Below are 20,878 nucleotides of genomic sequence, written 5' to 3' on the forward strand. Positions count from 1 at the left end.
CCCCCGCGCCGCGCCGGGCCGCAGCGGTCGCCTCCGCCGCCATCTTGGAGCCGGGAACGGCGGCTGTGGGGCGGGGCGTGCCCGGGAAGAGGAAGCGGCGGGTGGCGGAGGTGCCACTTGGCCTCCCAGGTAGCGGCGGGGGCGGGCGGGAGGGTGAGGGGAGATGCGCACTGGTCCCGCAGGCTCCCCACTCCTTCATCGTCTCCTCAGGGCCGCGGCCCGCCTCAGGCTGCCTCTCCCCTAGCGGGCCCGCCCGCTTCTTCCCTCAACCCCGGTCCTCCTCCCGGTGGGGCACGGGGGTGCGGAGGAAAGCCCCAGCGCCTCAGGTGAGCGCCAGGCCGGGCTGCTTCCTTCCCCGGCCGCGCAGGTGTCTCGCCGCCCGCTTTCCCCCGCCCTGAAGCGGTGCTGGGCTGTCTCTAACGGGCTGGCTGGCTGCTGCCACACGCCAGGCCCGCAGGGACCGCTTCTCGGGACCGAACCGGCCGGGGCCGCCTGGCAAGACGGAGATGGCGGAAAGGCTTCCCTGGGAGCTCGGTGTCTGCACGGGTTGAGGCGTGCCGGGAGAGGCGGGGAGAAGAAGAAAGAAAAAGTTGCTGTTGAATTTCACTTCAAAGGACCGGACAGAAAGCAGCGACATGGATGATTTCCTCTCCATCTGCCTGCTGTCTCTGGCCATGCTGGTCGCCTGCTATGTGGCAGGAATTATCCCCTTGGCAGTTAATTTTTCCGAGGTAAGACAGCTTCGCCGAACTGCTTGTTGCTTGCTAAGGGAAAATAGCAGAAACTAAATGGAGAGATCTCCCAGGAGGAGTTGGTGCGGTACCGGTTCAACTACGGCAATGCTGTTAGGGGCGATATTGTAACTTAAAAAGACGTTTAAGGAACATTTGAATGCGATACCGATCTCCGTTCAAAATCCCGTTGCAAAATTATGCTTGTTCTACAGTCAGTATAAAAAACATTAAAAAAAAAAAAAATGCCAACTTTGATCTCAGTGTCTCCACTTCAGGTGAATCAAAGTCTTGGCATGTAATGGAAAAGGACATGATAGCATCAGGACATAGTTATTCTTAGAAGCTGCTGAAGTCAGAGGTTAACTGTTGTTATGTGTCTGTGGACCTTTCAAATTAAGGTTTTTAACAATTCTAAGAATATTCTCAGAAAACTTTGTTTTGCTTCACAGTTTTGTTCACAGCTTATACCACTGAAAATGAAACCTTTTGCTCTGATTACACCACAGCTTCGAGTTCTGTTACTGCCCTGTGGAACTCAAGGCAGTCTTTTGAAAAACATCTTGGATATGTGAGGTGTTGTTATAGGAGAGGGAGATTTGGTTTCTAAGTGGTTTAGAAGTGAATGTTTTTGGATGCTTCTAAGAGATGATTATTGAGGTGATGATGATTGTTACAGTATCTGGAAGTCTCCTGATGCTTTTTTCTCTTTCTAAATGGTGATTGTTTTATACAAGTGTGCCTCAGTCAGAGTTAAGTTCTTCTAATATTGTAAAAGCTCTCTTGCAAGAGTTTCCTGTTTCTGGTGGGAGCAGTGCTGCTTATGGAAAGCCAGGTGCTGGAAGAGAGACATGATCTGTTCTTCCATCAAGTCCCAGAGCTGGTTGTACCTGTGCTTTGGACTCTATTACTGGGAGGCTTTGGGAGCAGTGGGCTCTGACCAGCATGGAATGAAAGATTTTTTGTTCATTTTTGGTACAGTACAGCTGGATGGATTGAGACAGGGCTGTGTATTCAGAAGTTTTTACATAAGTATCAGCATCATTCTGTTTTGCCAGTGCTTCCTCTGGTCCTTGGATGGACATTCCTTTCCATGTCCTGACTGCTGTTGATTCCACTCAATTGCTCTTCAAAACTCACTTTTTGCCCTGAAGCCTACGAAAGATTTTCTTGCAGATTTGCTTGGAACACTGCCTAGTGTTGTTTCCTTTTAAGGTTGCAATTCCTCATGTATGCACTTGATGGTCACTTGATTTGGTATTTGGTGGTGTTTGAACGTGGGGTTCTTGATTTGTATTTACATGGTTTACTTATATAATTGAATCCTAAAACTTCTGGGGTTCCCAACAGCTGCAGGTACACAGATCTGCTGTGGACACAAAACCATGTGCATAAGCAGTAATCACACATCTGTCAGCTTTGTGTGTGTCCGGGGTCTTACCAACAGTACACACATCCACAGGCAAGTTTATTGTGGTGTCTTAAACTCTCAGAAATTCTTGATTCAGGGTTGCACTTAAATTCGGTATTTTAAGGATCTGCATGCTGTGCTGGTTTAAAATAGAAGCTGGATCTCTCTGCAAGTGATGTGTGAATAGTAGCTAATCCAGGAAGTGTGTAATTAGAAGTTAGAATTGTTTGTTAAAAATGATTGCTTAGGCCTGTGCAACATTGGCAATTTCAGACTGAATTGACTGGACTTTATGCTTTCTCATATGCAAAAATTTTGGGAATGCTTCCTCCCACTGGCCACAAATAATGATTATAAACCAAAAATTACTGCTTTACACAGTACACCCCAGATGCTGGAGAACAATAAAGTTATTCACTGATTTGAATATATTTCTTCAGATGAGTGGGTTTTTTACTTTGGAACCTATTGGTTATGTTCTGATTTCATACTTATTTCTATTAGTGCCATTAAATTTGGGTATTCTTGAAAGTATAAAACTCCAGCAAAGCCAGGTATGACTAAACATTGGTAAAAGGGTACAAACTGAACAGAGCTCCACTTCATTTCTCTGTGCAGGTATCCTTTCTGCTTAATCCTGATCTGCAGTACTCTTTTGGTCTAACTTTGGTCTGGAAACAGTGCTACACCAGTTCTTGAGACTATATCCTAAGTTGTAGTCTAAATGCAAAAATCAACAACAAACTAGATGACTTTTGCCTGTCTGGGTAGGTTTTTATTATTAGATTGCTCTGTTTTCTGTGTATTTTGTACTGAAAAGGAGAGGGGTACTTCTGAAACAGTACCTTATTAGTATATATGGTTTTCATGGGTCTTCAAAATTTACATATGCCTAAATGAGAGTAAGCAGTACTCAGTATTTCCAGTTCTAATAAAACAGTATTACTTTTGACACTTTTCCCCCTGTATTTAAATATGTATGTAAAAGAGATTGATAGTGTTACAGTATAAAAATATTTTTTTTTTCCCTGTATTTTTGCAAAATGAATTTATGAACAGTGTGTGTTGAAGGTTATATCTTTTCATGTAGATTGACACTGTATAATGATTTACCAAGTGTTGCAGGCTTTATCATGTGAGGTTTTGGAGTATGAATTAGATCCCAGTGACCATTAGTGCCAAAGATAGCAATTCTTGCTATTTTCTACTATGCTACATTTGATTTGTTGTCTGATTTTTAACATTCAAATGAGTCATCTTAAACTTTCATTTCATGCTTCAGTTGACTTCATCAGACACTGGGTATCTTCCCACAACAGAGAAGTTGTGGCTGTTCTCTCTCTGGAAGGATTCAAGGCCAGGCTGGATGGGTCTTTGAGCAACCTGGTCTGGTGGGAACAGCCCCTGTCCGTGGCAGGGGGGATTTTTAAGGTCCCTTCCAACCCAAACCACTCTATGATTCCATGTTCTCTTCTCAGAAAGATAACAGAAATACAGGACTGTGCAGCTGAATGAAAACCAGCAGGAGATTTTGTGCATCATTCAGTATTGATTCTTCTTTTGTACTTTCTTGCAGGAAAGATTAAAATTGGTGAGTGTTCTGGGTGCTGGGCTGCTGTGTGGAACTGCCTTGGCTGTTATTGTGCCTGAAGGAGTACATGCACTTTATGAAGACATTTTGGAGGGTAAGAACCAAACCCAGATGGCCTTGTTCAAGATGACTCGGGTCATGGTGTTACAATCTACTGGGGTTTTTGACATGAGGGTTTGGTAGGAGGGTTTCACAGCAGCATGAAACAACCAGCATCAGAGTCACAGAACTGCCACAGGCATGAGATGGCATGGTTATGGTGATCTCACAGAGGGATCTGATGGGAAGACTTGCTGAGTGATCAGGTCATTTGAAGGTCTGGGTGCTGTACTGCTGTGGAACTGCAGCCATTTATTTATGCCAGGTCATGTGTAGTGTTCCTTATTCTGGGAGGAGTTAAACTTTATGGAAGGAGATGTAAGGGTGCCTTTGGCAGAGAATGAAGTTGTGTCTATTTGCTGTTGGTTTTTTGTTGTTCAGGTTGCTTCTCATCAAAGCAGTTACAGGAAGTGTTTTATAGATACACACTTACTTGCCCTCATAAGAACTTTTTTCCTTTGAAGCTGAAGAACGTCTTGGAGTTACCTTAGCTTAATATACGTGGCTGAAAATTATGGTTATATAGGGCTAGTTCACAGAGTAGGAGAAATTTCTTTCTTGGGTGGTGGTGTCTGCTGCATGTGGATATCTGTGTGTGGTTCCAAGCCCAAGCATCCAGTTGGAGCCTGCTGTCACCTGTCTTCAACTTCACATCCTTCATTGAATAGCTCAAAGCTAACAGCAATTATGTGTCTTGTAGGGATGTGAGTGTGGAGCCCCCCTTACACCCAAAAGTCTCAGTAAACCTCAATTTGAGGTTCTGACATTATTTGAAATGGTCAGGGCTCATTACATCTGTTTGGAATGCACTTTAAGTCTTGCTTTAGCTTCAAGTCTTGTGGTATTATGCTACTGTTGTATGAATGTGAGTTTTCCAGTATGCTCAGAATCAGATTTTTTTTCTGTAGGAAACAGCAGCAACTTAGTACTCACAGGAGAAAGGACTATGAAGTTGGGGCTCTAGAAAACTTTGCAAGAGTCTAATATACTGTTCTTGCTAATGTGGGATTGAGAGATAATTGTAATACTCTGGTTTTCTTGTACTACAGGTTTTTTTCTTGTTTCTACGGGGTTTTAAATTTCTTTTTAGTAATATGCTTTAATTTATCATGTTTTAGTTTCCACTAAATTTATGTTGTTTTGCTTAGATTTAAAGTAAACAGAAGATGGTTTATAAAATCATCACTTCATCAAGACGTGAAAGAACCTCTGATTATGCTTTTATACTATGCTGTTATTTGTGCACTTTAATGTAGGATGTCTCTACTGAGCCATAGTTGTGCGTTTGCTCTTCATTCAATTTTAATTCTAAGTAGATTAAATTTTCTTGTAATGATAGGCTAGCAGTAAATACAATTGATGTGAATGTTTGGTTTTGGCTTTCTTTTCACTAAATGAGACATATTCATGTGTGAAATCTACAGTCTGCTATTTAGAGCTACATGCCATATGGCTTCAAGTTTAGTACGTGGAGGAAAAGGTACTTCCCAGTACTACAGTAGTAATATCAGAAGTATTTACTTAGGAAAAAAATAATTTGTTCTGTGAATGAATTCAGACTGAATTCCTAACTCACAGTATGGTGACTAAAGCCAGTTTGCCTGTAATGATATTTTTATGTTGCAGAGAGGCAAAATTCATATGTGGATGGGTTTAACTACAAAAATGTTTTCTCATATCAAAGCTATTCAAAGCTAAGCTTCAGATTCTGAGAACTTAACAGAACCAACAGAACTTAAAAAGGGAGAGAAGGGTGTCTGTGTTTGTCCAGTTCCAAGTGTAAATTAATTCAAGAGACTGATTACTTGTTATCAAAACAGATGCTTGTCACTGACATAAAAGTCATTGACTACTGCTTATGTATATTCTCACAGGTGACAAAATAAGTAACTTCTAATTTTTGACCTTGTGGGCTGAGAGCAAATAGCACACCATGATTCAGATTATTATTTGGTCATAAACCTATGTGTGTGTGTAGTGAAACACTGATTTGACTATTACTGGCAAATGAAGTTCCTTTGGCAACTTCAGTCCTTTGTTTTAATTGGTGAAGCTGTGTAACTACTGTCAGAAAGGTAACTCAATCACAGTAATGTTTCATGGCTTGAAATAATCTGGAGCAAACTTAACTTTTTTATATAATCAAAAACAATCTTATGTGGTCTAAAATTATTTTATTGATCAATCTTGTAAAGCGAAGATATTGGGTTTTTTTTTAATCCTTCAAGCCCTATTCTGATGGGTTTTGTGTGTAGTAATGGCAGTAGGCTGATATTTTGTACACTGAGATGGATGTACAATTGTCTCATCTAAGATATATGAGTACTTCAGCAAGATGACTTGCTAAAGTAAATCAAGTTTTTGCTGTTAATGACTAGAACTTCTGAAAAGTAGTTGCCAACCAAAAGACACCCCACCCCCCCAAATGACAAAAATTTTAGTTTTCTCACCCAAGCCACATGTGTTGGGTGAAGTCTTAATGTATGCTGTGCTCCGTTTTGTTTGTTGCCATTCTTTTTTCATTTTATTTTTTAATAAAGTTAGGCACGTAATGTTGAACTGTCACTTCAATAAAAAATCAATAATCTAGAGTCAACTTGAAAAATGCAAGGTGAGAGATACTCTGCTGAATTGTAATTATTATAATCAATTCAGACATTAATATTCTTACCTTTAATCAAGCAGAACAAATCTGCCCTGAAGTAAAAAAGCTGAATTACTCCTCCAAAAGCCTTGTCTGTTCTCATACTGAGAAAATATTGTTTGCTTTTAGACCAATGAAACAATATATTTACTATACTAGTTTCTTTTAAGAGCTGTAGAGTAGTTCTGTTGGTTGTCTTACCATTACATAATAAACTAAAATCAGTAACATTGTTTCTAGTAAAGATGCTTAGAATTTCTGATGCGAGCTTCCTTAATTGATGCTCTTGCTAGCATTGCTGTCCCTCCAAACAGCAAGAAATACAGAATGAAACTAAGAAAGTTTGTGCGTGTTACTGTTTCAGGTCTCTTTGGATGGAGTGTTTTCTAGAACAGAATTCAGCCAAAGGACAGCATCAAGTAGGTCACTCCAAACTTCAGGTAGAATTAAAAGGGTTAGATAGGAACAAATAATTAATATGTAAGGCTCTGCTGTCTTTATACCCTTCCCCATCAGGTATTTATTTCTATAAATTGGTAAGATCCCTCTGAGCCTTCTCTTCTTTGGGTTGAACAGCCCCAGCTCTTTCAGCCTTTGCTCATAGGCAGTCATCTTTGTGCCCCTCCAGTATGTCCAGCTGTCTCTTGTCCTGGGGAGTACAGAACTCAGCCCAGTGCTCAGTGTGTGGCCTCAGCCTCGCTGTTGCCAAGGAGAGGGCAGGAATCACCTCCCTTGACCTCTTGCCAAGCCAAGACTCGGTGTTTCTTTGCTATGGGGCACACTACTGGTTCATGGTAAACTTTTGTCTCCACAGCGATCTGGAGATTATTTTCTGAAAAGCTGCTTTTAGGTAGTTGGGTCCCAGCACGTACTGGTACCTGGGCTTATTCCTCCCCGGATGCAAATCTTAACTTTAAGTTAGTTTTTAAGAGAAGATACAGTTCCTGGTCAAGCATGACAGAGTCCTCCTCATGTTCTTAGTTTTAGTGCTCCATCACTCTGTGAGTGAGTAAAAATTAATGTCACCTGCTTCCTTATATTGCATATGTTCTCTAAGATACTGGAGCTTTGCAAATGGGTTCTCTGGTTTTTTTTTTTTTTTTTTTTATTAAAAAAAATTCTGTTGACATCCCATGTAAACACAGGAAGGTTACTTGTGTAGCTTTTTTCTAAGTATAGTGGAGACTATGACAATAATTACAATTATAGCTTTTGATACTGTCATTTGTTCTATCAGAGAAAACAGAATATTTTCTTAAAAGAATGTTAAAGAAATTTACAAATATCAACTGAGCCTTCTAAATATTGTTGTAAGCATTGGCTTTGTTCTGAAATTGAGGGAAGTTGTACTGAATGGTAGGTAGTTTAGAGTATTCAAGAATAGCATGCAACTCAAACATCTGGTTTAACTTTAGGTATCAGATGTAGAAGTAGATTTACTGTATCTCTTCTCTCACTGGAAATATTTGAGAAGTACTTACTGTATGTAAAACCCCTTACCTGCCGTGGGCATACACCTATTTATAATGACAAATATGCCAAGGAGCATTAAATGCCTCTTCTGCATCACCCAGAGGGCTTTCTAGCCTGATGTAGTGTCTCTACCAGGGGCTGTAAGGGGAAATATTTAAAAAAAAAAAAAAAAAAAAAAAAAAAAAAAAAAAGAATATATGATTCAGGTGAGGACAGAGCCTGAAACCAAGAGGTCAGATGTTTACTGTTCTCTGTATGGTACTTGGGAACTTAAATTTAATTAAAAATTCATTTTCCTGATCTTTGGTACAAGTACCTTTCTAACAGTGGATTTCTGTATTGTGTTGGCAGAAGGAGCCTTAGACATAATTCTTTGCTTATGTCAGCTGGAAAGAATACCTAGAATTTTGTTTAAAATAGCTTTAATAAATCTGTTTGGCATAAATGTACTAAGACAACTCATGCCAGTCTTTGATGGCCAGTACTGGAAAAGCTGTGTGCTTCTGGACATTGCCCACTGTGTCAGATGGGATTGCAGAAGCAGTGGTCATAAGCAGGGCTGGAGGATCTCATGGATCTGTCTTGGGAGCTACTGGGCCAAAGACTGCTGGAAATGTTAAATGCATGTGCCAGAAAAACCTACTTTTTCTTTAAGACCATGTAAATTCAGTGCAAGACTGATGTGAGTGTTCAAATTGGTGGGAATGATATGTGTGGTGAGGATTTGCTCGTGATACAGATCACACATGCTGGGCAAATGCAACCTGAAAAGTTATATTACTTCTCTGCTTTCTAAGAGTAATTTTAGGGAGAGGCACTTGTCACCTATGAATATGAACCTATGAAATATTTGAAAATGGTTTTTAAAATTATGAACTGTGCAGCAAATAAAGCATTTTATACTATGACAACTAAACTAAAAACCTCCAAGCCATCTTATCTCTTCTTAGATTTTAAAGTAATTCTGAACTCACCTAATTTCAGGGTAGCTCAGTGAGACAGAGCCAATGTCTGGGGGAGGGCTTGGGATTAAAACTTGTGTAGGGAAATAAAACATCTACATAATCCCAGGGCTTGGACTTTGAGCTTCCAGTATGGTACTGACATTTGTTGTTGTTCTTATCCATATCACTGGAGTGTATCAATGCTGACTTGTTTAACTAGAGACTGATGCTCTGAGTAAAAAGTTCATCTTAAAGATTGCATTGGATCTTTTAGTGCATGGAACCTATTTTATGTTCTCATTCTGTAGTTTCCCAGTTAAATGAAGTTTATAACTGAACTGCTTGACAGTATCTCCGAATACTGACATAACTCTCAACTTCAATTAAAAAAGGAATTATTTAGCAGGTTTTATCAATCAATTTGTATTTAAAATGCAGTGTTTAAACAAAGTAGCCTGAGATATCAAGTATTAATGCTGCCTTTGCTTTTGCCTGATGAAGAGGTATGGGGAGGGGCGAACAAGGCAAATGTGTTTTTCCCTAAGTAAATGATCCAAGACTGACCACAAATGAGAACTTTTCTGTGTTACTCAGGAAAATGTGAGGAATGCTTTCAGCAAAGGAGGAGAAGAGCAACCGTGCCATTTTTAGTTCCCTTTCCTAATCTGCTTCCTTGCCTGCCACAGGGAAGCATCACCCAGCGAGTGAGATGCAGCATGTGATGGAGTCTGAGAAGGTAGCAGAAATCTCAGCTGCACATGAGTATGGCCATGACCATTCCAGGTTGCATGCCTACATTGGTGTGTCACTTGTCCTTGGCTTTGTCTTCATGCTGTTGGTGGATCAGATAGGCAGCTCTCATGTGCACTCTACAGATGGTAAGTAAAATTTCTCTTCAGTTAGACTTGCTAATTAATCACACGTAGGGGATTTCTTTAAAGTTAGGTGGAGTCTCCATCCCTGAAGACATTCAAGACCCACCTGGATGTATTACTCTCAAACCAGCTCTAGGAGATCCTGCTCTAGCAGGGAGGTTGGACTAGATGATCCTCTGATGTCCCTTCCAACCCCTTACTGTTCTGTGATTGTGTGTAATCTCAGTTTCATTTGGTCTTCCTACTTAATTGTCATGCATGTTGGTAAAATGTGCAAAGAACAAATAATTACTTTAAGACTACAGAAGTTACTCAATGTAAGCTGTTGCGGCGAGCCTTTCTCTCGGGGACACGGTTCTTCTCAGGAGCTCTCTCGCCAACTCTTTCCCCAGGCATCTCTTTCCCCAGGCATCTCTAGGCCTCCTGCATAGCCTTTGATTGAAATGTGGAGGGAAAAATTCGGGCTCCTACCGGCTTTTTCGCCTCTTTAGCTTCTGTTGTCCGCAGAAGATGAGGTCTCAGAACACCAGCTCAGCTTTAGCTGGTACTCGCCACCTCGGAATGCCTGGCCATGCAGAGGCTTCTCCGAGCATTCAGCGCACCAGTCTTATCGCGTGTCCCTGGGAGACTCCGTTTCAGGACCGCACTATCGCGTGTCCCTGGGAGACTCCGTTTCAGGACCGCACTATCGCGTGTCCCTGGGAGACTCCGTTTCAGAACCGCACTGACTTGATGCGCACTCAGAGCTCCGCTTCAGCTCTTCACGCCGCCTACAGCATTTAAGCTTAGCCTCGTGGAGCTTTTCCCGTGGTTGCGTATTTGGAGCTCTTTATAGAGCGTCCCGCACCAACGTAGTGGCTCCATCTGACGTGGTTGCGTATTCGAAGCTCTTTATATCACCTTCCGCATTTAAGCCAGGCTTTGTAGAGCTTCCCGCAATCAACGTGGTCGTGGAGCTCTTTATAATACCTCAGCGTTCACGGCTGCTGTTGTTGCCCGCATTCTCCACCAGATGTTACTGGAGGCGAACTTCGTAGCGATGATAGGCTCTGAATGAGGACAGGATCAGTAGAGAACTGGCCTCGACCAGCACGGCTGCTGACCTGCTTCAGAATGAGCCATTTGCCAGTCTCAGGCCCCACCTTTTATTGGCCCTTGATCTTTGAGCATGCGCACTTGGGCCAGTCCTAACTGGGCACAGGTGAGGCTGAGCACCGACTGAGCTCATTACTCGGCAGGTCCTGGCACCTGTTGCCTACAGTAAGCTCTGGTCTGCTACTGTAACTGCACAGCTGTAGTCCCACACTGGTTTGGAGCCTCCTGTACTTCAAAATAGTTCCTGCTTAATCCAAAGATTTCTCAACCTCGTTGCAAGGTTCTCAAAATGCTTATAGTTGCCTTTGTTTCTTGCCTGTGGCTTCCTTCTCAGATTGTAGTTTGAAATGCACCAAAGGTGTTTTGTCATCTGAAAAAGTGTTTTATTGCCTTTGGCTGCCCATTTTCTCCCACATGATCTCCTCTGATGGTGCCATTTGGCCCTCAAAATTTAAGGAACTGATCTTGAAGAAAATGTAAAACGCACAGAACAGAGGAGTTGACACAGAATTAGTGTAACAGAGGCTGCCCCACACAGTCACTCTAAGGAAAATGCCAGCATTGGGCTGTGTGCTTTAAGGGTCAGGATGAGAATTCTGAAGATGCAAAACTAGGTTTTCTTTGCCCTAGTGGCCCAGAACTTTGGTTCAGGAGTTTAGTTCAGAACTCAGTTCAGAGATTAAAGAAACCAAAAAAACAACAGTTTCTGCCTGTTTCAGTGATCCTCTAAATTGCAAAGAATTTGTTATTCTGTCAATTGCTTGCTGGCAGAACTTCAGGTGGTACAGAATTATTTTGAATATAACTGCCAAAGCATCTAGTAGAGATGTGTGCAGTGGTGCTTGCAGTTTTTCTTCAAGCATAATTTCAATATTTGTTATCTTTATCCTAACTGTCCTCATTTCAGATCCAGAAGCTGCAAGATCAGGCAACTCCAAAATCACAACAACGCTGGGACTAGTAGTCCATGCTGCAGGTAATGTGGGACCTATTGTTGGCTCTTGACAAGGACTCTTCTTCATTGCTGTGTGGCTCATCTTTAAATGTGGCAGAAACACCTAGGGGGTTGTTTTGGGCAGTTCCTTCTTATATAAAAAAAAAATCCTGCAAGGTGGGGAGAACTAAGGATATTTCCTAAAGCTTACTGGGAAAACACAGTCCAGTGCTTCAGATGTTTAGATGATATATTCACTAAGTGGTAAAATATTACTTATTTATATTTGAAAATTAATTGGAAGAATAATAGTCAGCATTCTTTTATGATGCTTAGAATCTGAAGCAGATTTTTAGACAGGAAGCCACTTCTATAGCAGAAGGCTGAACTTCTTACCTGGCTCTAATTTGTCAGCCTGTGTTGATATTTGATTGATTCTCAGTAGTTTTTTTGGTGTTGTGAAATATGATACAGCTCCTCTTGAGAGTTGTCTTAAATCCTGAAATTGTTATGGCTTAAAAAATAAAGGGGATTGAATAATATGTTGGGTTGGTATTGCTAATGACATGCTGAGTAACAGGACATCTCAAGTCAACATGTTTTGTACTGTCAGCCAAAAAGTGGGTGGGAAACCTGAAACTGTAGAGGAATAATCCATTAATTTGCACTCCTGTTTCAGCTGATGGTGTTGCCTTGGGTGCAGCAGCTTCTACTTCTCAGACTAGTGTCCAGTTAATAGTGTTTGTTGCTATTATGTTGCACAAGGTAAGTCCTCATCCAACAAAAATTCCCCAAAAAATTGTTCTTTAAAATTGTTCTTTAAAAGATTGCTAAAGCATACCAAGATTACTGAAGACCTTAAATTTCACTAGTGATGTAACTTGGCAATGTGTAAAGCCATTAAAATGAACAGGTTCGTAGTACAGCTCCCAGGACCAAAATGCACTGGAGTGATGTACAACAGGATAGCAAATGATGGATGTTAAGTCTGAATGGGGTACAAATGAGGAGGATACTGCCTGCCTACTACTTGCCTCAGTTGCAGTGGTTGGGAAAAGTCTCCCACAAGTACAGAGAAAATAGCAGTTTGTGAAGAAATGTAGCTTGACATTGACTTTTTCTGAAGCTAGTGTAGTCCTGTGTTTTGATTTGGTGGTGATTTTTTTTAAAAAATTTAAAATTAAAAAATTTTTTAAAATAGAACCCTAAGGTTGTTACTGCTGTGTGTGAGTGTGAGAGGTTCTTGAGGGTGAAGTACAGAAATATATGGTAGTGTATTCAAGAAGGAAAAGCAGCCTTATGCTGATTGCAGCATCTTTTTGGTTCTGTGATGCTTTCAAGAAAATGGGAAGGATATTTGTTACAAGTGTGTAAAAAGGTTAGTCTTGGGAAACCACTTAATACCAAAGCACTAAATTAGAACTTCTGGTTAGCTCTGTTATTGTATTAGCATCAAAATCAGTCATGTGCCATTTCTACAGGAAAATTCTTTCAATGTTTTTGTGATAGTAAGACACAAACAGTGGCCCTTGAAGATAGGAAGATCTTTTTTTGCCTAATGTTTGTGCAAATAAATCTCTTGGCTATGTAGATTCTAAACTTATGCATGCAGATGCATATTTGACTTATGGCTGCACATGCATGTATTACAGTAATTAGTCATATATTCAACCCAAATCTTGCTTGCATAATTGCATGTTCAAAGTGTTAGGAAATGCAGATCTAGTAGGTCTTCACTCTTGATACAATAAATTGTGATTTACATAACCCTCTTCAAAGGTGGCAGCATCACATCTTGCAGTGAAGCTTTGTTTATGTCTATTGCTAAGTGAAACTTGCTTTTATTATTCGTAATGTTCAAATTAATGGGGTTCTGCAATTGTACAATTTTAGAGGAAGAAAATTCCATGATGAAAGATTCTCAAGAAATAATTGGTATTGAAAGAGAAGTGTATTTCTTGTCTGTATTTTTACTTTTCTAGTTTTCTGATCCTGGATGATGCTTTTGTCTTTCTCATTTTTTCCTTCACTCATGGTTTCCTACTTCTTGGTTTAAAAAGAAAGAAAGAAAAAGATTCAAGGATTCTGTGTGTAAGAAATGCTCAGAATGTTAGTTTGCCTTCTCAGAGATTTCAGGGTGGACTGCTATTGTCTCTATGTGAGCAAAAACATTGTAAAGTCCATGAGCAGTAGGACAGCTGTGCCTTGTGAATGAGAAAGTGGATGCCAGCAGAAGGAGAAGGAATTACTTGTTTGCTTCCCAGTGGGAACAGAAATGAAACTGAATTATAATGAATTAATCAAAAGAGCTCTTAAGTCTTTTTCATGTGGAAGCAGTTATCTGTCTTTGGGAATTTTTTCCCCACTGTGTTAATTGTGGAATTCTTCTGCTGTAGATAGAGTCTGTCCATCTAGGGATGCATAGCAGTATCAGGACAAAAAAATAAATTACATAAATTAACGGAGGCCTAGGGGTTATAGGAATGACTTGAGTGAGTGAACATTTCAGTATTTATAATGACTACACAAAGATTTGTGCTCTGATAGCCAGACCATGGGTTTCCATGAGGTACTCTTACAGAGCAGTCTGGAGAATTCTATCGATTAGGTTTAACTGCAACATTATTAAGGCTCTCCTGGTGCTAGTGCTGCATTTCAACGTAGTAAATCACATTGCAACTTGATCTCAGATTTCATTGGATTTTAGAAAGTATTGTATTACCAGTAATACTGGGGTTTTTTGCAGGCACCAGCTGCCTTTGGCCTTGTTTCCTTCCTGATGCACGCTGGGCTGGAACGGAATCGAATTAGAAAACACTTGCTGGTTTTTGCATTGGCAGCACCTGTTATGTCCATGGTGACATACTTGGGCCTAAGCAAGGTAGGTCTGTGATTCTGTTCTGCCCAAAAAGTAGCTTAGTGGTTGAGTTTGGGGAAAGGAATGCCATACAAGTTATATGGAACATAATTGCAACCTGATTGAAAAACTTAGTAGAATGGAGATTTGTTTTAAAACACTGTATAGAAAGGTAGCAATATGAATGTGTGAAACAAAAATAACCTGTGCTTTCCATCAGACCCATCAGTTCCATCTAACTCCTCTGTAGAGTTTGGTATAGCTTTCTTTTCTTAGAAGGCTGATTTTTGTCTTTTATCTTTTCTGCTGTTTCCTCCTGAGAAATTAAGAGTTTGCTCATATACCAGATCTTCCCTAATAACTACAAAACTGAGTAATTTTCAGTGATGCTGCATGCATTCTGATTTTAATATGCAGGTTGGAAATAATCTTTGCTAGTTTTCCCCATTATTGCAGAATTGGTCCTATGTGTTTAAAGTCTTTTTCACACTGTGTCAGAAGTTGAATCCTCAGATGGAGCAGCTTTTTTGCCTCTCATACTCCTTACAGCATAGTCTTGTGTTGGCTGCATGCAACAAATGGCCTGTGAAATGGGACACTGCATGAGTTCCATGTCTGTCCACGTTAAGTATTCCTGCTTCTCATAGTATTTCCTATGACACTGCAGTGAACAGTGCTGGTGGCACACTGTGGTGTGGTATTGTAAAGAATCTAACCAGTGATCTCATGAAACTCAAGGCATGAGAGGGTACAAGAGGCAGCAGGGGAAGGGTTGGATTTGGAAATAGAAATGAGAATGCTGTTTGAACATACTTCTGTATGTTCACCATACCAACATAAAAGTTGGTTTTGCATTTTGCTCTTCAGAAAGAACAGGGAATTGATGAAGTATAAGGGCTGTCACAATAGTTGCATAGTTCCAGAGCAGATAATGTGTCTCTGGTCTTTGGAAAAATAGCATGAGAGTATGCCAGAGAACTAGCACCACCCTTGAGTTGGAAATTGTTTAAGAAACATTTTGAAACTGATACGAGTGCGTTTTCGTTCCAGTACACTTAATGTTGTGCAGCATGATCTTAATCCTAGTATGAATGTGATGAGGTACTCAGTTTTGATCCAGAAGGTGCATTTCTTAGTGAAGTTTACATGGAAATTCTGGCAAAGTTTTGGATGTTATCTTGTACATACAAATGGAATACTCAGTGAATGATGATTTGGGACTTAAATATAGCAAATCTTGCTCTGGCCAGCAGGGGACCAGGCATTTCAAAACTAGTATTTTGAACTTCTTGTTTAGAAAAACGAGGGGGGGTTTAATATTGAGTGTACTTCTTAAAGTTTGTGGCTTTGCAGTATGAGTTTTATTTTTTTTTTCTAAGCTGAAAATGTTTGTTACTGTGAGATGGTGAAATTAGATGCTTCTGCACAGGCTTACTTTTTTTCTTCTGTAAGGGCTCCTAGAAGTCTGAAGCAAACAAACTAGGATGAGAGGTGTCTTTCTGTCCCCCACATTCACTTTAGCCATGTAGCCAGTTGCTACATGTCAGGTGCAAGACACAAAAGAATTTATCAAACCAATGTCACTGAGAGAACAAGAGTTCACCAAAGTGTGGACACCTGAGGAGGTTTTTATTATTGATTGAAGAACTTTTGCTTATCTTTGTTTTGTTTTTTTTCTCTTTCTGTTGTTTTCTTGTTTTGTTGGTTTTTGTTTTGGGGTTTTTTTTTTTTTGTTTCTTTTTCCATTTCAGAGCAGTAAAGAAGCCCTTTCAGAAGTGAATGCCACCGGAGTTGCTATGCTGTTTTCTGCTGGGACTTTTCTTTACGTTGCCACAGTTCATGTCCTCCCAGAAGTAGGAGGAATTGCTCATAGCCACAAACCTGAATCAGCTGGAGGAAAAGGACTCGGTCGTCTGGAGGTGGCCGCCCTAGTATTAGGATGCCTTATTCCTCTATTTTTGTCTATTGGACACCATCACTAAATACTCAAATTTCACCGTTCCTCCTCCTCAATCTGACATGAGCAGTAAATGTCAGCTGCTCCCTTTATCATTGTCTCTTACCCACCATCCATCCCATCTACTTTGTGGAGTTCAGAGGGAATCTTGGTTGCAAAATGAAGAATACTGGGCAAGTTTTTAGTGTAGCAAAATGTACTTTGGCAGCCGGACATAAATTCTATGTAACTTTCTTTTCTGAAGACATTTGCTATTTTAATTGTTACTTCTGGCCCTATTCTCAGGGAAGATGGAATTTGGAGTTTAAGAAAAACGAGCAGGGAGGAACGTAGCGACTCATCATGAAATTGCAATCACTGAAGTATCCTGCAATTCATCTTTCAGAGCTGAGAGCAAAATCAAAGGAAGGCTGCTTTGGGAGCAGCTGAAGTCTTGCTAAGGAAGAAGGGGGCTCTCCCCTATCCGTTCTGTGTTTTCCTGACAACTCAACCAGTCCTTGTGGTGTTTATCACTAATCGTATTCCAAAAATGGGCTGTGCTCTGGACAACATTGCTATTGTCACACAAGTGTCACTGACAGGAAATAAATTATGTAGACAAAGCTTAGGATTAGTGTAGGAAATCAGCTGGCTTAAGAAAGTGCAAATGAATTTTGCAGTGTATTGCATTATTTAAGATGGAGGCTAAAAGCAAAGAGAATGGTGTTTTGATTGTTTATGTGATTGTTAATAAATTTTAAGAGGCAGTATTTCTTGGGAGATGGTCTTCTGCCAAGTCAGTAAACTGTAGGCACCAAAAATGTTAGCAGGAATTAAGTAATGGATACTGTGATTACACTACTGCTACTGTTGAGAGAGATGCCTGTAGTGTCCTCTGAAATCAAGCTGTTCTGGGCTCTGAGGAGTAGAAATCTGATGGAAACAGCTGCTGAGGGACCAGTGAACTTCACTAGCTCATTTTCAGAAGTCAAAACTGCTGAAATCAGTGGGGGAATGTGGGTTTTTTTCATTAAATAAGAGGTATTAAGGCTAACAAAGCAAGATGTTTAGTTAAATGTTTACACTACAGATAGAACACAGAGTGACTCAAAAGCGGTTCTGAACAACAACAAAAAAACAATCAACAAACAAAACCCCAAACAGGTGGATTCCATTAGGCATTCTCCTTGTCCTTTGGGAATTGTACTTTGCCTCTTACCCATAAGCATTAGTTTTGGTGAATCTGCAGGAGGGCTTATTGCCAACTGATACAGAACTTTCACAGGCACAGCCTTCTGTGCCTTTCACAGGCACAGCCTTCTCTAGTCACCATTTCTCTTATGCAAAATATATTAGACTCTAATAACTGTAGTGCATGGAAGGTCAGGAATGCTTGACGTGCACAGACTCAACGGAAAATTCTTTCCTTAGGGGAAAACTTTCTAATGTTGTACCCTTTTTAAGCTATACTCTGTCTGCACTTTTGAAATACTACATAGCCAAATATATTTTTCTTTTGATTTTTTTTTTTTTGCTTGAAATGGATTTTCAAGGCTTGAAATATCTTCTTAACTGAAGTGCTTCTTGATCCTTTTGGATGATTATGTCTAATTTTCATGCTATTTATTACTTCTACACAGGTCATTGTGCCTCTTAACTTCTTTACATTTTTGTCATTCATTGTCCTGTGTGTCTACTAGTTCAATACTGAGTCTGGCCTGGCCCTTGCATTAGTGACTGGTTTCTGTGGGGTTTGTAACAATACAGGTGTGTCCCAGCATTGAACCAAGTATTGATCTCCAGGAGCACTTGTTCATTTGTCTGGTTTACTATACAAAATCAATGCAAAATCATTAGAACATTTTTTTCCCACAGGTCAGTATTTTTTTGTAGAATTAGTGCATCAGACTTAAACAAGCATTTTTGACATTAGACCTTAAAATGTTCATTCTTTTCTAAAAAGCCATGGCAAAATTAGTGGCATGGATAAGATCCTCTCCTGAATGTTCTTAAACCTCTTGGGTTTTTTTTTTTTTTTTTTTGTTGTTGTTTCGTTTTGGTTGTTTGTGTTTTTGTTTTTGTTTTTTTTTTTTTATAGAGCATACATATGCAACTGGTAGGTTACCTTTTTGAAAACTTCCCTGGTACAGGTTACTGATGCACATGAATGATACATGGGGATGTTTACACCAAAGCTCCCAGTGTTCTTCCAGATTGCATTCTCATTTCTTTCTTCCTTGATAATGTCATTACACCTTGTGTAATCTTTCCACATAAATGTTTCCAAAGGCTGTAGAGATCTGCAAGATCTGCAGCAGAAGCAGGAGATAGTTTAGTGCAGCACCAGATGCTTACATTTTGTAAGACAGTGAGGTTTTTCTGTATTATCTGTCACTTGCAGGTGCACCCCACCCCACTAGTTGAATTGGCATCCTGACTGTGTTCCACTTCATCCTCATTTTGTATATAACAGTTAGGGTTTTGAGGAGGTGTACAGGTATGGTCCCATTTCATTCCTTTTGATCTGGTGTTGGAGTATGTGGAGAGTACCTTCATGTATATGGATCAGCATATATTTGAGGATGTGGCAGTCAGCCTTGTCATTGCTGACATAACCTCTGGCCTGTAAGTCATAAGAGGTGTCACTGCTAAGTGGTCTTGTAGTCTTTCTTTTTTCCTGTCCCTCAGATCATGTTTCCAGTTTCTGGGGTAGCCACCAGAAATGGAAATACACAGTTTAACAATTCATAAACCATAGAGACCAAGTTATAGCAGGAGGTGAGGGATTTTAAATGAAAACATTAGCAACTTAAAATTGGCACAAATATAGCATATATGCAATATAGCAAATATAGCATATAGTTTTCCTTTTGGTACACAAGTGACAGAAGACTTCTATGGTGTATTTTTTTTCCCTACCCATTTAGCAGTAACAACAGCATTTTCTTTCAGCTGCCTCTTATTTCTCTGTTGAACTATTATTTTCAATTCTGTAGCTGAAACTGCAGCAACTAAGGAAGCTTTTGGTTATGTGCTAAGGAGAATACAAAATTTTAAATTATCAAACCTTTCAGAATTTTTTTTTTTCTTGAAGCAGAGCAATGAGTTGAGTGATAGGGTCCATTTTATCATAGACCCCTTTTTACGTGTCTCCCCATTTGTCACAGTAAATCCAAGCACTGGTCAGGGCCATCTGGTATCATTTTCTACTCCTCAGGGGACCTTGGTGCAAACAATTCCTCTGCAACAGCCATCTCTGCCTATGTTTTCTGCTTTGAGGTAGGTGACAGCAAGTCTAGCAGTAATGCTTTAACCAAGTGCCAGGCATATCCCCCTTCTGTAAATACCTCTAGGAAATATGTAATTGTCTCATCAACTCTTTTTTCCAGTTTATGATTTCTTAATTGGCGACAGGAATGGGAGTAAAGTTGTTTTCATTGATCCTGGTGTGTTCAGGTACTTTCCCTACTTCTCTAATTATTTTATTGTTCCTTATATAAAGAAGGGGAGTACTTCTGTGCCTGATGACAGATGCAGAAGCTGCACTGACATTAACTGAAGTGAGGATGGCAGAGCTGTCACACCAAGACAGGGATTTTTGAGAGCATGTCTGATGGCCCAGCTGTTAAACACAGAAACCTGACTTTAAGGAGCCATTTCCAGGTGGATTGTGTTAAAGGTTTATGTTATCCAAGAGACCCAGGAAAACTACTGTGTTTATTCATGAGCTAGTTCAGAGCCTCCAGGGAGCTTTTGGCAGTAGCAGATGTGTCTTTGTATCAGCTCTATGTGGTAGGAGGGAGAGGTGCTGTGCAATAAATGTTCTTGCTGCTCCCTTTCCTGTTCTTTGCTGGGACTTGGGAAGAAGAGTAGGGAACTGTATTTGTATTCTTCCAGAGGTAGAAGGAGAGGAGGAGTGGTTGCAATGTGGTGGAAAAGTTTATGATGAATTTCACTTTCTTTATGATGGATTTCAGATTCCTGTTCACCTCAAACTTCTTTTAAAAATAAAATTATTTTTGTCCTTACTGTCCTTTTATTACATTTCTTATCAGCCTTGGCTTTCCAGGGAAATACATTGTGTGGTCATTACTGTTTACCTGACACCATGTATGGAACTGTAATTTTAATGTCTTTTTCCGAACCATTTGTACACAAAATCATTCCAAGAATGGCTGCCTTATAATTTTTCCACTTTAATTGTGAATGGTTAAAATAATGTTGCTGTTTTCAATTTGTTTTATTATATTAAATTTTTACTAGGTGCAGTGCTTTGGAGTTGGGTTGT

At 40.1% G+C, this 20,878-nt stretch overlaps 1 protein-coding gene across 1 annotated transcript; it reads left to right on the forward strand.

The window, feature by feature from the left end:
• The first annotated feature begins 6 nt into the window (after nt 1-6).
• SLC39A9 (solute carrier family 39 member 9) lies at nt 7-20,858 on the forward strand. The gene is made up of 7 exons (XM_071744478.1): nt 7-731; nt 3,719-3,827; nt 9,580-9,771; nt 11,771-11,839; nt 12,477-12,562; nt 14,544-14,678; nt 16,406-20,858. The coding sequence occupies exons 1-7, from the start codon at nt 636-638 to the stop codon at nt 16,634-16,636; spliced, it is 918 nt and encodes a 305-aa protein (XP_071600579.1). The 5' UTR covers nt 7-635; the 3' UTR covers nt 16,637-20,858.
• Nucleotides 20,859-20,878: the final 20 nt, after the last annotated feature.

The sequence above is a fragment of the Heliangelus exortis genome, chromosome 5, assembly GCF_036169615.1.
Source record: "Heliangelus exortis chromosome 5, bHelExo1.hap1, whole genome shotgun sequence".
Classification (NCBI taxonomy): Eukaryota; Metazoa; Chordata; class Aves; order Apodiformes; family Trochilidae; genus Heliangelus; species Heliangelus exortis.

What these genes read in the sequence shown, in the direction of transcription:
- SLC39A9 (XM_071744478.1), top strand. Translation starts at nt 636, where the DNA reads ATGGATGATTTCCTCTCCATCTGCCTGCTGTCTCTGGCCATGCTGGTC. An exon ending in TGGCAGTTAATTTTTCCGAG is followed by an intron (nt 732 to 3,718) that starts GTAAGACAGCTT and finishes ACTTTCTTGCAG; the next exon opens with GAAAGATTAAAATTGGTGAG. An exon ending in CATACTTGGGCCTAAGCAAG is followed by an intron (nt 14,679 to 16,405) that starts GTAGGTCTGTGA and finishes TTTCCATTTCAG; the next exon opens with AGCAGTAAAGAAGCCCTTTC.